Source organism: Ammodytes marinus (genome assembly GCF_949987685.1).
Source record: "Ammodytes marinus genome assembly, chromosome: 4".
NCBI lineage: Eukaryota > Metazoa > Chordata > Actinopteri > Uranoscopiformes > Ammodytidae > Ammodytes > Ammodytes marinus.
Genome location: NC_137233.1, coordinates 23,229,299 through 23,245,466, shown reverse-complemented (window position 1 = coordinate 23,245,466; position 16,168 = coordinate 23,229,299). Strand labels below are relative to the sequence as shown.

The 16,168-nt window shown below is 44.2% G+C and overlaps 1 protein-coding gene across 2 annotated transcripts; it reads right to left on the bottom strand.

Annotated features, from left to right (window-relative positions):
• Window positions 1-334: 334 nt before the first annotated feature.
• On the bottom strand, window positions 335-13,625 carry zhx3a (zinc fingers and homeoboxes 3a). Of its 2 annotated transcripts, none has more exons than XM_080026987.1 (3): window positions 13,361-13,625; window positions 2,383-5,277; window positions 335-1,821 (listed from the first exon to the last, which is right to left on the bottom strand). In XM_080026987.1, the coding sequence occupies exons 2-3, from the start codon at window positions 5,079-5,081 to the stop codon at window positions 1,788-1,790; spliced, it is 2,733 nt and encodes a 910-aa protein (XP_079883113.1). In that variant the 5' UTR covers window positions 5,082-5,277; window positions 13,361-13,625; the 3' UTR covers window positions 335-1,787. The 2 variants fall into 2 exon arrangements, with proteins under 2 accessions (XP_079883113.1, XP_079883114.1); XM_080026988.1 differs by lacking the exon at window positions 13,361-13,625 and adding an exon at window positions 10,351-10,417.
• Window positions 13,626-16,168: the final 2,543 nt, after the last annotated feature.

Here is a 16,168-nt window from a genome sequence, read left to right as displayed (position 1 = left end):
GCCTTTTTATTTTGCCCACAGCGCACATCCGTTATTGAATAGAGAAGCCTAAAATACCTCACAATTCACCTAGCAGACAAAATAAATAGGTTATTCTGCAAAGATTCCCTCCCATGGAAACAGACTAAAATCTTTCCTTCCTTGGCACAAACTGCATTGTCTGCTGCCAACCAGCAGGTGAGGCTGTATGCATTTTTCCCAATCCTAGTGCCTGACATATTACTTTCACATGCATCACACTGAACAATTTGACTGGAACATCCATTGTCTATTTAATATTCACTCATAGTGCAAGTTGCTGAGAAGAATAACAAGACGTCCCTGCTTGGTGAGTATTCAGTTTATTCTGTAAAGATTCAGAAGTGTAGAAAGGATGATACAACAGTGCTTCATGATCAGACTATTTCATAAAAGTTTTTAAAGTGATCATAACACCGTAAGTCCAGATTCCATTTATCTCGAACCAAAATAAATTTGTAACATTCGACACAAGTGCATACACTGCTGGTAGGAGATCAACCTCCAATTTCACTTTGGATGGTATAGCACCGTTCTTAGCTATTAGCAGCTTGACAAAGATGCAGCTTAATAGGATTCATGTAGTGACTATGTTTATATAAACACAAGAAAATTCAGAGGAGAGCAAATATCTCCTCATTTGGCTCTCTAGCTAGCACAATATCTCACTCTGTCAGTGTCTAGGGATCAAATTGATAATTTTGCTTAAACAACATTTTTGCCAGTAACAATATTTGATACAATTACAGCTTAAAGTTAAACATCTCCAAGTGTACAGAAAGCAGCACAAGATTTTTTTTTCACAGATAAAGACGAACAGTGACCATCAATGCACTGGCATGTTTTTTTCTTTTCTTGTTTTTTTTTCAGGACAGCACAGTAGCTGGAAAGCAAGGTGATGGAAAGACAGGTCATATATAAACACATGGACAGAGCTGAGTAAGGCAACGTTAGCGTGACAGGCTTCTCTCTGTTGAGTTTGCAGGGCAGTGTAGTGTATTGATCTTGACAGAGCAGTCAATACCTTTACTGTTGGGCAGTGTGATTTTTAGCATTGCTGTCTTCATTAGTGCATTGTATATAGTATCTTGCGTGTAGCTGAACTGCAAAGTGATCACCAACATTTACACTAAATGATCTAAATAAACCATGTTTGATTGCATCTGGACTTACAGTGACTATAGGAGTAAATAGAATTGAAAAAAACAAATAACGGAAAAAGAAAAAATTCAAGGCAGTGCTGAAGTACTGGTTGCTAAAAAAGTAAAAAATATCACAAAGCCAACAATAACATTTCCTTGACACATCTTTTGTTTGTCCAGTCAGTACAACCCTTCTTTTATAGTGCAGTTTCAATCAAATATATATATATTTCTACCTCCCAACCAAAAACAATATCTCTCGGCCCTATCCCATCCTATCTTTGCTCATTCAAGTCAGTTTTCCAGTCAGTGTGCGTCTTTTCTCTTTCTATTCTTTGATCCCTCGTACTGACCTCATTGTGCACCCTCCCCACACAACCACAAAGAAGCATGAAAGGCTTTAACATCACAGGACTTAAAGGTGAGAAGTTCTTTCTTTTGACGATGGCAGGAAGTGATGGCAGATGGAAGAGGAGAAGGAGGAGGGATGGGGGGTATTCACAGTTACAGTCAGAGTCCAACGGTCCAGCTACAATCACATCTGCTGTCATTATGAACACTCTTCTTCGGGCCAGGGGAGCAAGCCTTTAAACATCATGTTCCTCTGGCGAGACTGGGCCTGCTTCATCACACCTCCAGCAGCTCCATCCTCAGGCGATCCCTATCAGCAACACACAAACACAGAGAGTCAAACACAACATGTACAAATTGTGAGGTCGAGATAAGAAAGTTCCTTGTTGTACTGCATTACTGTTGTACAGGTGAGGTACAACATTTAGGGAGGAAGCGTGGTAAAAAAGATGCCTGCTTACGGGTTTAGTTGCCTCTTGGAAATCAATCTCACCAAAGACAATTGTCATGATTTATTCACATATATTAGCATGCACTCTCAATCTATAATTCAACAGCAAAGTCGCCTACTTATCCAAAAATAGCTTCCTGAACACAGACCTTTGATTGCCTGAATGAGCTACTTAGCATGAGTACCTGTACACACTTCTGCTGCCTCCTTTTTACTGTACATCACATAGCAACGACAACGAAAAGCGAGCTGTCATGCTTTCATCACTCCACCTGGCCTACATTCGTTTTGTTTTCTTGATTGATAACTAGTGCTAATCTTGTAAAATATCACAAGGCACTGTGAATAAGAAGGGTATCTTACTTTAGGAACTGTGATCACACTTTTTAATTATTAATTTGAGATTTGTGACTGACTTACCTGGCCTGATTGGCATCAGTCTGATCAATAAATGACTGCCTGGCCATGATGGGCTGCTGTTGGTCGTCTGCTCTCTCAGACCAGGGATCCTGCATGACTCCAGTCTGTGCTGGCCCCTCAGCTCGGCCTTGCTCGCCGTTCCCCTCGGACCCCATCAGACTCAGCAGCGGTGAGTATGAATCCTGCCACACAACCCGCTGCCCTGAGTTCAGTCCTGCTTCTCCTTCAAGGTGCTTGTTAATTTCTATCTCAACCAGTTTCTTTTTGGCCACTGGAGAGTCCTTTGGTGACTCAACCTCGGCCTCTCCGAGGCTCCTCACTTCCTCTGAATCTGCAGGCGGTTGTTGATAGGTCTCCAGCCACTTCAGCTGCCCATTCTTGTGGCTGTAACGGCTGTCACTGAACCAGCGAACCACCTCTGACTTGGGAAGGCCTGTCTGGACGCTCAAGTCCTCATAATGCTGGCTGCTGGGCCAGCGGGTGTTGTAGAAAACCTGTCGGAGGATGAGCAGCTGCTGGGGGGTCTTGTTGCCCCAGGGGGGTGAGAAAGACGTTTGAGGAGTAGACACCTGGGCTTGATCTACAATCTCAGATGTAGTCTCGGACTCATTCATCTTCAGCCTCTTGAAGTTGATCTTGATGGGGTCAACTTTCAGCTCTGTGCAGCTTCTGTCCCTAGCAAATGGGTCATCCTCCCTGATGAGTTGCTGCAAGATTGACATTCCTTTTATGGGAAACTCCTTGTTGCCTTTGCCCTCATCTAAAATGGGTGAGCTTTTTGTAATAACAGTAGTGCTGGTAATTTCAGTGGGGGATTTGCTGGCATGGTTCAGGTTAGGGACACCGTCACTACAGGTGGTACTTGGGTATTCATTGCTTATACTGCTGTTGTTGGTCTTGTGGTTGTTGTTGTAGTTGTAGTTGTTGCGTTCGTTGTCGGGTTTCGAGGCATGGGCCTGCTCTTGTGGACTGGCTATGCCACTGTTATGGCTGTTACTGGTGATAGGGGATTTGCTGGTGTTTTCAATGATCACTGGACTCTTTGAACTGTTTGAACCTTCTGATCCACTTGGTGAACTGTTGCTTTGGACAATTGGTTTCCCGTTGGTGTTAGCAACACAATGACCATCATTATTGCTAATGTTGGTAGAGCAAGTGGTGATGCTGTTGATGTTGTTAGTGGGACTACTGTTTTGCAGCAGTTTCCTGGTGACATTCTCACCACCATTACTGCTGCTGGCATAGCTGCTGATGCTGCTGCTACTACTGCAGCTACTGCTGCTACTGCTGCTTCGACTGCTGCTGGTGCTACTCACACAAACGCTGCTTCCAGCCATGTCCAGGCCAAGGCCATTGTCCTTGTCTGGCTCCACGGTGGGTTGAGTATTCTTGTTCAGTACCTTTGTGGTTCTGACGGTGGATGGAAACTTTGGGGCGATGGCTGGAGTAGAATAAGAGACCCTAGTGACATGGGGGTTGGTTGACATGCTTGCCTGTGTGGTCATGATCCCGCCATGCCTGGTTTGTATACTGCCATAGTGAACTTTAGCCATCTGAAAGTTTGGTCCTTTTGAGCCTGGATGGGCAGTGACAGTGTGGTGGCTTACAATGTGATTAACGTGCCGTTGTGCTGCGGGTTGCTTTTGAGGTGCTCCACCCTGGAACACAGTATTGAACATCTTCCTCCTGGCCTCGTCTATCTCTTCGGGGGACCAGCTTATGCCCTGCTTGAGCCTTTGGGCAGTAAACCACAGTTTGATTTGCTCTTCTGGGAACTCTGAGACCACGGTTAAGTAGCAGAGTTCAGCTTTGGTCGGGTAGGGGAACTTGCCAAAGGATGTCTTGAGAAAGCTGCTGGTGTCCATGGCAGCATCGTAGGTGGGGATGCTGCTAAGAGGGATCATCACCTTTGGAAGGTCTTTATTAGAATCAGAGGAGGAGGGGGTGTAAAGGGAGGGAGTGTGCTGGTGAAAGACTTGGTTGGACACTGTCGTCGCATGATTGACGGTGGTCCTCGGCATAGCTGGGGCAGCAGAAACACTGAGAGCCCCGTTTTGGAGTTCAGGCACATTTTTCAGCATTCTGGGGTCTACATCCTTTCCAGTGTCTATCTTCCGCACCTCCACTGTGTGAGAAACCACAATCTTTTTGTGCTCCCCCTTGGCCTTCATCATCTTTGCAATCGGCGTTTTGGTGAAGCATATCCCAGAATCTCTGTGGTTTTCTCCACTGTCTGTGAAGAGGTTTTGCTCCACTGTTGTTACTCCATCCCTCTTGTTGACAGTTAGGGAGGCAGTGACCAAGCCCTCCATTATCTTAGGGTGGGCTTTAGCGTTATGCAGAGCCAGAGCCTCAAAGCGGACGACCGACACCCCACAGTTCAGGCAGTAGAAGGTGGGCTGGGCCCTAAAGTCTAAATGGCAGTTGTGCATGTGATCCAAAAAGTAGTTTAGATCTCTGGACTCAAAACGGCACTTTGGACAGCTGTATGTACCTCCTTTCTGCATTTCAATGCCACTTTCAGATCTGGAGGAGCTGTGGGAGAAATTGCCAGACTCTTCTCCAGAGATGCTGAGTATGCTGTCTTCCGGGATGGTTGGTAGGAGTTCTGGAAGCGAGCCCAGTATGATTTCTTCACGTACATGTTTGGATTTGGATGGTATCATGCAGGGTACAGTGGATTTCCTCTTGCTGGCCATTGTGCAGCTTTGTGTAGATGAGAGAGTGAGTGATTGCTTATCCAGTATGATGAAAACAGAGGGCGGGTGGAGAGTGGAGAGGGTTGAATGGAGTTTAGTGTCATGGACCAGCCACTATGATATCACAGTGTTGCTTCATGCCATCTGCCACTTTAAGACTCCTGTCACATGGACAAGTTTAACAGCTCCCTGGATCCTGCGATAAATAACAAACACAAAAAAGAGACATGTTACTCTTTCAGCCTGTATTTAATTATTAATGTAATTACAGAAAATGAAATGGCAGTATTATGACAACTACATACCGATAATGGTATCGGATTTATATTCGATTGCTTTGAGAAAATGTAAAACATATGAAATATTTAAACCTGACATTATAGTAAGCAGAAGTGAGAGGAAGCAAATATGTAAAGTAGGTGGAAATACAGTGTGATAAGTGTTGGCGGTATTCATCAGCAATTAAAATACTAAAGTAAAAGAGTACCTTTTGCATTATGCTCACAATAGAAAATTAAAGTTGCAATAATGACATCGGAAATTGGATCTTCCACACATTTTAAAGAATGGAATGAGTTATTCAAAATGATTATTTTCATTTTACCTTTGGCTGGGTTCCTAATTATTGCAAAAATATTTACATTAAAGGAAATCTACAAAGAAAATAATTTCAGACACTACACACACACACACACACACACACACACACCCTTTTCAATCAACGCTGCCTGTCAGTGTCATGGTTATTTTCTTCAGACCTCTTTCTCTTTTTATGATTAAATTAAAAAAAGGGCATAAAATCAACAGAGCCAGAAATGACACTCTTATCGCTGGCATATTTGTTTTTCACTGTCGCCATAGGTCTAATTTTGATATTATTGATTGCATGTGTCAACAGAAATATTCTTAGTAACGATTGTTAACAAAACGTGTGATAGAAATGTTGGTCAGCACTAACATTAAAGCTAGAAGTATTTTTTGCGTACTGTGAGGTGCTGTGTTTGAATGGATGCTAGGATCTTTGTTCCCAAACGCCGGCTCCCTCACTCAAGGAAAGAGTTAATATCAGTTAATAATTATCGGCCACAGACCACCTTTGGGGATAGTGCATCTATAGATTGGGATGCACTTCACCGCCCCAAATTGATAGTGCCGGAGGTATCCAACCTAACCAGCTGTTTCACATTGTCTGCAGCAAATCTAAGTTTGCGAAAATATGCGCACAGGCTTATGTCTTTCTACAAGAAATATTTGGTAAACCTATGTTGCTTGTACAAGTGTTATTATTGTAAATATAGTGTGCTTTTTACAGGGTAAATGTAGGCATTTTCCCACGTAAGATATGGAATTGTTTCTCATGCTCTGGGTCGTGCTGTCCTGTCTATCTTTGGTGTGATAAGGAAATCAGTGAAGATTAAATAACTTTGTTGGTGAGAGTGAGGATTTTCCTGCCACACTTGGATGTGAGCCAAATGCTTTACATCAGACGTTACAGTGTAACTTTCCCATTATGTAGTGTCAGACGGGAAATTGAGTGACTGATGTGAGAGTGTGTGTGTGACTGTGTCCCCCAGCTCATAAGGTCTGAGAAAGTTACTTTAAACACATCTGAAGCCATTTTACATGAGCCTGCAGCTTGTAAGTGGCCATCTCATAGTACATGTGTAAACGAGCAGCAGGGCGTTGCATGCAAACAACATAAAACCCTAATACACAGATCACTGGGGGCACGAAGCCATTAGCAAACCACATCCACAGACTTCCCCTTCCCATAATACTCCAGGCATGAGGATGGATACGGATTGTCTCTGTAGTCTTTTCTAAACCTAACCCTCTCCTCTTTCTTGTCCACATTATGAAGCGCTCTCTCACAAAGCCACAGCTATTTAACAGTTTGTAAGACAAGACACTTTGTACACTCCATAAGAGTGTTTATATAGAGATACAGCTGATTTTTTTAAACCCTGAAAAATAGAAAACAATTATTTTTTAAATACATATCAAAGTAGCTCTGGACCCTCTGACCTCGGCATGAACTTTTGACACAGGCACGCACTCACACAGCCTCTGTAAATCACTCTCGACTTCCCTTCTCAGACCGGAGAGGCACCGATGTGTGACATGCTGCTGAAAACTAGTCTCATCCTATCATCATCTATCCAAAACACCCAGGCTTTCCCTTCTCCTGTAAGCGTATCGTTCTGGTAAAAACATAACATTTACGCAGCACGCCATCCACAACCTGGTCTCTGTTGGAAATCCAGCACGCGTAAACATCTTGTACTGCATTTTGTCGGTTACAGAAAAAAACAATTTCACATACTCTCAACAGATTTAGTTTTTGTCCCGCTGCATATTAACAGTGAAGAGCACTTTCGCAGACTTACATTTGAAATGCGTCCACGTGCGTGTTGTTCACCATGGCTGGCCGGCTGGATGATTAATAAAAGATGAACCTGTTCCAGAATTAAACCCCCTCAATTGACCGCCCAACAGTACACACTGATCCCATACAGACTGTCACTACCTCCTTGTAACTACCCTTTTCACTCCTACTGATGGCTGCTGTATTTTGACCAAAGAAAAAAAAGGAAACTAAACAAAACAAACAAACAACAAAAAACTAGGTCAACGGCATCTTATGCAGTAATCCCGGTTCACTGCATCGTGGCACAGGCATTTGCTGTATGTTTTGCCGCCAGAGGGGTCATGATATCCACTGACGGCACACTCGATTAACCCGTGCTGAGGACACAGCATTCAACGAGTGTGTCCTAATGAATGACGGATTAAGAAGTCTGCTTTAACGCAACGGAGGGATGTAGACAAGCACATCTGAAACATATGTGTGACTGTGACTGTCACTAGAACTTTGTGAACAATAACTGTTGGCTTGGTTTATTTGTACTGTAGTGAATCATTTTGTTTGTGCCACAGACAGCATGCTTTATGCCAAGATGTCTGAAAAACTAAAGTGATGGAGATTGTAACTTGGTCTCAGCGGTAGGTATGCCCCGGAGTGGTGAAGCAGCCCCCCCAGAGGGGGAATGCTGGTCTGTGACGAGACAGACGCGAGGCCTAGCACAGACGCTCCCCTCCCCGTAAAAACAGCCCATTTCCTGCATGAGAAAACCCAAGATGAGCCAAAAGTTGGGAAAAGGTTACATAAAGAATCAGGTCACATATCAAAAGAATGGGCTGCTTTATCTGGCGAGCGAGACATGCAATCAGACACAGACAAGGGCTTCCCAGACAGGGAGCCAGTGAATGGTTCCTCCCTGAAAAGCCAGGCCTTGTGTTTCAGCAGCAAGGTAGACAACGCTCAGACGATCACTGTCCCAAATGTGTCGTATGTCCTCACACTGGCTCTATGGCACATAAAACCCTTTTCATCTCAGCGGACCAGGGGAGTCGTATCTGAAGCCAAGGAAAGTGGCAGAGCTCTTAGACGGGCTTTCTGAACACCCACGCTTCGGCGTAAGCAGAGGGGCCTCGTTCGCCGCATTTGAACCATTCAACTTTACTAAAACTAGCGTTTCAAAACAAATGGGATTAGGCTAGGTTTAAATTCTGACAGGGTTTATACGTTCCGCCTGATTTAATAGCAGCTTCAATAGTTACAAGAGGCCCCCCCCTCCTTGTCTGCTCTTACACCATAATTTCCATAACAATACTATATTTACATTTCATTAATATTTCATTATCTTCTCCACACTTTTGGCAAGCAGCTGAGTGTGCTCCTCCCATTTTAGAAAAAAATCAATTGAAAGGAAGCAGCATGAGTCCCCTTTTTTCATCACCTCATAAACTGCTGCAGTAATTACAATATTACAACATGAAAAACATGGCCAATCTACAACGAGCTGCTACCAGCGGAGAGAGGGGAGGCAAGGCTGCTAAAGTGGTTGCTAAACATTAAAATTGAATTCAAAGCAGTCCACTGATTCAGACCCTCCCAGATTGTTGGGTCACCTACAGATGACATTAAACAAAACAGAGATTGCTGTTGTTGTTGTGCTGCCTGTCACATGAATAAGAATGTGACGGCTGGAGGAGAAGAAGAAGGACAAAGGAAGACTAAACTCAGACAGTTGGAAGTAAAGTGAGAGGATGACTGATGATGATGACAGGCTCCGCTGTTTCAATATTCCTCCTTGCTGCTGACACCTTGTAGGAACTCATCACACACACACACACACACACACGCACACGCACACACACTCCCTTCTCACCTCTGCAACATTTAGCACCTGCACCGCTCTAAAAAGCTTTCTCTTTGAACTGAAAAACTGACAAGGGGTCTCTTGACGCGACAGTCACAGAAGAGCGAAAAATAAAAATTTAAATAAAATGTAAAACAGGCTTGATTTTTTCTCACTTATGATCATATTTGTTCTGCGCATAATTTGCTTTGACTGTGATCCACGGCTGTCTTGAGGGTCTGCTCCAAAAAATCTGCCCAAAAATGACCTGCCCTTTGCTGGGGGGTTCGGGGCAGAGAGAGGGGGGAACTCCTGACAGATACATCTGAATGATCCCCCCCCCAAAAAAGAAATCTGTTTTCTGCCAAATGTCCATTAAATAGATTAACGTCATGTGAGTGGATCAGCTGGACACCCAAATATAAGCCAGAGACAGAGAGCAATTACTGTCTTGCACAGCGAAGAGATTGGGAACAATGGCGCCTCATTTATAAGGGAAACGTGATCCAGCGCTGGGAGGCTTTAGACGTCTGACTGTCAAATTGCGATTGTACTGTTTTTCGGTGTGTCTCCTGTGTCACACTTGCCAGTAAGGAAGGACTATGGACTATGTTTATTTTTTTCATTGACAGTAAGGGTGACAGGTTTCAGTTTGGGGACATCTTTGAATGTGAATGGCACTGTACGCTTAGCCAGCATGAATAAGTGTCGGGCTCCAGTGTTATACGTGTGCTGAAAAACAATTGAGAATCATCAGGGTCTTTAGCACAGTAATACCGCACATGACTTCACACAGTCTCAACCGCATGTCCAGCTACAGTGTGTGGTCTCTGTCTCCACTGTGGGCTCTTCTTTTTTTCTACATGGGCGTGTTTGTGTACGTGCTTAAGTGTCCGAATTAGTGTGTGAGATGCAGGTGTTATCAGCCATCTCCTTCTCCTCATTCTACTCCTCCTGCTCCACACACACACACACACACACACACGCACACACACACACACACACACACACACACACACACACACACACACACACACACACACACACACACACACACACACCCTTACCTCCATGACTGCAGCCTCATCCACTGGGAGACCGGTCGGTGGTGCCACTCATGTGTTAACATCGCCATGGCAACCCCTCTCTTCCCCTTGCCCACCACGCCACACCACACACACAGCCCACAGTCACTCGCCCACGCCCACACAGAAGATGTACACACTGCATTCCCTGCACTGCATCCGGTACGGGACAAACTTAATCCACATGCCCTGCCAGCCGTCTTTTGAAGAGTCCATTCATGGTTCAAGTCTCTTTCAGATAACTTTGGGTGATGTGGGCAATAACAACTCTGCTATTTTCTTCCTCAACCAGGTCGTCCATAAAATAAATTTCAGCTCAATTGTTCTCGTGTTTATGACGGAGGTTGATGAAAGAAATATCGCAGCTGTTAATGACCTCCAGTCAGCGTTATTGTCTTGTTGAATCAGTGCAGAGGCCCGGAGACTGTGGCCGTACACTGCATACCTATGGCGCTCCGTCTGTCTGAGCATCTTTGTTGCATGGTCCTGTTTTGTGTTAGGGTGAGCGCTCTGTGGAAATCTTGTTCTCCCAACTCTTCTATCTGTGGCCCAGATGAATGACGGACAAACAAACCATGGTGCGCAGAGAAAAAAAATCAGAGTCACGCATCCTTTTGCATCACTTCTGATGAATAACTTCTTCAGTTCTGTAGCCAAGACTACAGGCATTCATTTGGCAACTAAAGAAGAAGAGGAAGAAAGATGGCGGCGTACCGCACACTGTACTGTCCATCCTAAAATGGCTGACATCACAGCGTCCTGTAACTGCCAAAGCCGGGCAAATGCCAGCTCCTGCTGACCGAACCCTTTCTTGCACGGGACAGAAAAAGTGGCAGGGGCTCTTTCCCTGCTCGCCCCAAGGCCTGGCCCACCCCTCCTCTCCCCCCTCAGTGCTCGGGCGGTTCTTTTGGTGGGAACTGTGCAAACATGCTGTTTTAGTGAGGCTTTTGAGCAGTCGGCGCTTCCATACACGGCATTGGTACGATGACAAAAGCAATACCAAAAGAGGATAAAAGGCCCAAATAAAAGTGAACCTGTATAATACAACGCCACCCTTTCTGGTGGGAAAAATAGCACTCCCAATAGTTGTTCTGTGAATGTTCTGTGAGGATTGTAAGGAATGCCGCTATCATGAATGCTTGTTTGTATAAAAACAGCTAGAAAATAGATCTGGTTGACATTAGACAGTTGATTTTCTTCTCTGAACTTAAGGAATGTTATACACTCCATGTCAGCTAAATCTGCAAATCATGACCATATGATCTTCCTCTGTATTCTCTGGCGGGGGATTCATTTTGAGCTGTGGGAGGCCCACACAAACTTAACATCTACAGTGACTGCTGTTGAACAACAGAACACCAAATCCTAAAAATGACAGGTTCTAAGGTATATGAGCGGGGCATGTGCCGAGATCCTGATTTGTGGAGGGGAGCGGGCAGTCGTGGCCAACCACATTGTGTCTGTGTGTACAAACACTCCGCTGTGGCCATAACGAAAATTGTGAGCTGTGCCTAATTGCAGGGAGTGAGGAATGAAAGGCAATATGCCTGGCCTCATTACGGCAGTTCCGAGGAGGGAGATGGAAGAGCGTTCCCAGGGATCCACAAAGGGAATTGACATTCCCCCGGTGTGAGCCTTCTGCTGGAGTGAAAAACCTCCACACACACACACACACACACACACACACACACACACACACTGAACTCACCGGCCCAGGCTGAACCCAATCTGCCAGATCTGAACAGCGAGAGCTCATTTACCTTTGTTAAGCCGGTCCTCAATATAAGCCTAAAAAAAGAACAATTGGGGTGCAGAAAAGGCCACTGGAGACAGGACTACAGGACTGGGGTCACTCTCCATAGTCCAAACACCCACTCGCTCAGTCATTTTCATGACCTACATTTTGTGTAACAAGCTTACATGATAAAATCATTAAAACACATTTAAAAAATGACCAGTGATTCATGCCTGTCTAGCTGCCCACTTGAATAATATAGGGCTGTCTCATGTGTGATGGAACCACACATGGTGTCTCCTGTGTTATGGAAGCACACATGATCCATGGAGGCAGAGAGGTCCCTCCCCTGGAGGCAGAGGGAGACACATGGCATCCAAAGCTGGGTCAATATTTATGTACAGATAGATAAATGTGACCTTACAGGAGCTGACATTTTTTAACACCACACCTCACTGATGATCCACAGTTTGCAAACCATCTGCGGGCTCCTGAAATGAGCCGATCTTCTTACTGTACTGTATATATTGTGCGAGTGTGGGTGTGCGTGCGTATATGTGAGCAGGGCAGCAGCACATGTTGGCAGGAGGGAGAGGAGGAAATGAAAGAAAAAGAGTCCCGAGCATTGACGTACAGGCCTACCTTTCTGCCCAGGCAAGAGGAAGAAATGTGTAGGGAGTGCGCCGATCAATGGATGAAAATTGATACTTGGCGAGCAGTTTGAAAACCTATATGGACTCGGAGGCTTCTTATATCAGTCAATAAGCCCGCTATATCACTCTGTTCAGAAGTCTTTCACAACTAAAAACCACTCACACACTGGCAGCACTGCGAGGAAATACAGCGCGTTGTGCAATAAAATGAGCAGATACGCCACATTATTATATAGCGCGAGAAGGAGCGCAAATTCAGCCAGACGGAGGATCTGTTGTTGTAACTGTAACAAACTGACGAGTTAACCCATTTCACTCCATTCGCAAGGCTGTGGGGCAGCACACCACCTCGCAACCTACTTGCCAAAGGCGATCTGGCACTCCATATAACCTTATGCATATTTCCAAAAATCCTCCACCCCCCTCCTCCACCTACTGTCGCCATTTTATACATTGGCGACTTCATATAAACTGCCTTGACTACAGCACCAGATGTAAATTCAATATTCAATAGCGCGGCATAATTTCAGTAAACAACTTTGGAGAGCTCACCTCGCCAATAATAAAATGTATTCGCGGTAAGGAAGAGTAAATGTGTCCTTACCTCAACAGTCGGCGGGAAAAAATGGAATCCAACATTAATATATAAATGAATTATATTGGATAAGCTCCGATCGTTGCGTTTTGAGAAGAAGAGCGGGCGAGCAGGGGGTGGGAGCTCTCCTCAAGTGAACCCGGTGAACTGGCGTGAACCCGTCAGTGACCACGGCAAGGTACATTACATTACATTACCTATCCACCCCTCTGCTACACTGTATGGAGACGGCAAAACAACTATGGTCGGCGGCGCAGGACGAAGCAGCTCCCAAAAAAATTATAGCGAGTGTATTTCCTATGGACACGTGATTCGGAGCGTCATCCAAAATCCAAAAGCCCTTTCATCTAAAATTTGGGAGAGGGGCGGGTATGGGATGGGGATGTGTGTGTGTGTGTGTGTGTGTGTGTGTGTGTGTGTGTGTGTGTGTGTGTGCCTGCGTGCGTGCGCGCGCGTATGTGTAGAAGGGTATGAGGGGGTGGTATACGTAGGCTATACCGAGCCCAGTGCACATTTGGGTATGTCGTTATAGGGGTAAGGCAGTGCTCGAACAGATCGGGTTATACATAGCTACAATGGCGCCGCGTAGCAGCCAGAGCAGATGGATTGTATTGTGTAAATTGGGGATTTGACAGGAGATCCGTGATCTGCCGTTTAGTGAGCTTCATCACCCAAAAGGTCCCGTTAAATAGGTCACATGTTTCTTCAGTAAATGGCTGCCGTCTTTAGAAAAGGAAATTACTTGATGGGCTAATCGTTTTGGGAATTCTCATTTAAAGCACAGGCCTATTCCACCGGTTTAAAATAGACTTTTACGCACACACGTCGCGTAATAGTGGTAGAGCAACTTACGCAGATGCACAGTAAATGTAGCCTAGTTGATCTTGTCCAGTTCTAAAGCTATGATAAGTTATAACACAAGAAGACATTTCCCCTTAATCATATTATTTATATTTAATTTATCTGGTTTTCTTGGCTGTACGGCTGTGACCCCTCGATCGTGACCTTGTTGGCCTTCTGTGCGTAAAAGCGCACTGAGAAGCGTAAAGGCCCAAAACAGACAGGGACAAGTTTTATGAGGGTTCAAGCGAATAAGTGAAATATCAACGGCAATATATTCTGAAAGGATTTAAGACACTTATTTCAGACTTTACTGTCTATGATTTCAGCGAGTAAATTGAAAAGGTAATTAAATCATAGTAATAATAGCCTAATGATACTAATATTAATTTGATTATGAAATGTATTATATCATTACAATAGAGTTTTTAAAATATCTGTTATGGACACGTTGAATGTCTACTTTGAAATATAATAGTATGCAGGCCTTTGTACACTGGGCTACTTGTGTGTGTAACAGGTATGGGGAATACAGTCGAAGGGTCAACAGCATATAGGCCAACGCATATAGAACATCAATACAGCATCGTCAGTGTCTGTTGTAAAGTATGGACATATAGGGCAGCTTAAGGCCTGCAGCTTTTGGGAAACACGGATTTGCTTTTCCCTCCCACTTTGTCCTGACAGGGTTCAGACGTTGCCTGTAGTTGTGGCTGTATACAGTCAGGAAACACAAAGATTATCTATCAGGAAGATGAATCACTCACAAGCAAAACAAAAGCCCAGCCCCGTGGTTCCGGTCTGCAGCAGGGGGGCGTGGCCGGGTGCTGGGATAACAAAAGACAGTTGTTGCCTGAATTATTAAAGCATGTAAAATTTAAATCATAGGTACAGCAACATATTTGTTGTTGATCTACATATGGACACTGTGGTGATAACGTGGTGGACAGCTGTAAGCCTAATGGCTAGATACAAAATTGGAATGTTTTATTGTTTGCTGTAGCCTTAACCATGTTTGCATTATGTTGGGCAGTTTAGTGTGAAGTTTATATGTTTTGTCTATAGGCCTACTCTACTGTAAGACTCAGTTTTGTCCCAACCCAGGACAATGTAGACCTACACAAGTTGGCCTACTCGATTAACCTATATAAAAAAGGCCTACTAATTGGTTTTAGCAAGTTTTCATACGTGGGTATTCATGTACAGTTACATCAACATTAACAACTGTGTGAATGTTAAAGTCATAGTTCACTTGAAATGGGGTTGTATGAGGCAGAGGTGGAAAGTAGCGAATTACATTTACTCCTGTTCTTTTTTTTACTAGATTATCTAAAGTATAATGACACAGTATACATCCATACATGTGTGGCGACATGATTTGTTTAATTTTTGCACTTTTATTAAACACAACTAGTTTGAGATTCACAGTATATACCCTTGTTTATAATGCCCTGAACAGAAGAGACCCCCGCCACCTCCCGCTGTTAAAAAGTAACTAGTAACTTTTACTTTAAGTACATTTTAAATCAGATAGGCCAGTACTTTTACTTAAGTAACATTTCATCCAAGTAACGGTACTTTTACTTGAGTAGAATATTTTTGTACTCTTTCCACCTCTGCTGTTTTAGGATGCGTGCCACCCATAGATAGTATATAAATGGTGCCACCACAAGTGATGACCAGTCAACAGGCAGTTACGCACCTGTGCCATGGTAAAGGTGTTAAAGTCAAAGACCATTTACACAGCTTGAAGTCAGTTTAAGTTGACGCCAGCATCCACTATAAAAGAGATACTGTTGCTATGGTTACCCACAATGTGTCCACCTTTCGCACTGGTGTAGGCCTACCTAGGCGGCAAACTGGTGACGGTATCTTCATGGTATGATTAACGCACACCTTTTTTTCCAAGGATCTTGGCATATCCTTGGGACATTCTGATAGGCTTTTTCTCTTGTCGAAATCCACAGCATATCTGTA

Bases quoted from the DNA above. Each gene is read 5' to 3' on its own strand.
- zhx3a (XM_080026987.1), bottom strand. From the start codon at position 5,081: ATGGCCAGCAAGAGGAAATCCACTGTACCCTGCATGATACCATCCAAA. The intron at 1,822-2,382 runs GTAAGTCAGTCA...TGTTGCTGATAG, and splicing joins ACTGATGCCAATCAGGCCAG to GGATCGCCTGAGGATGGAGC.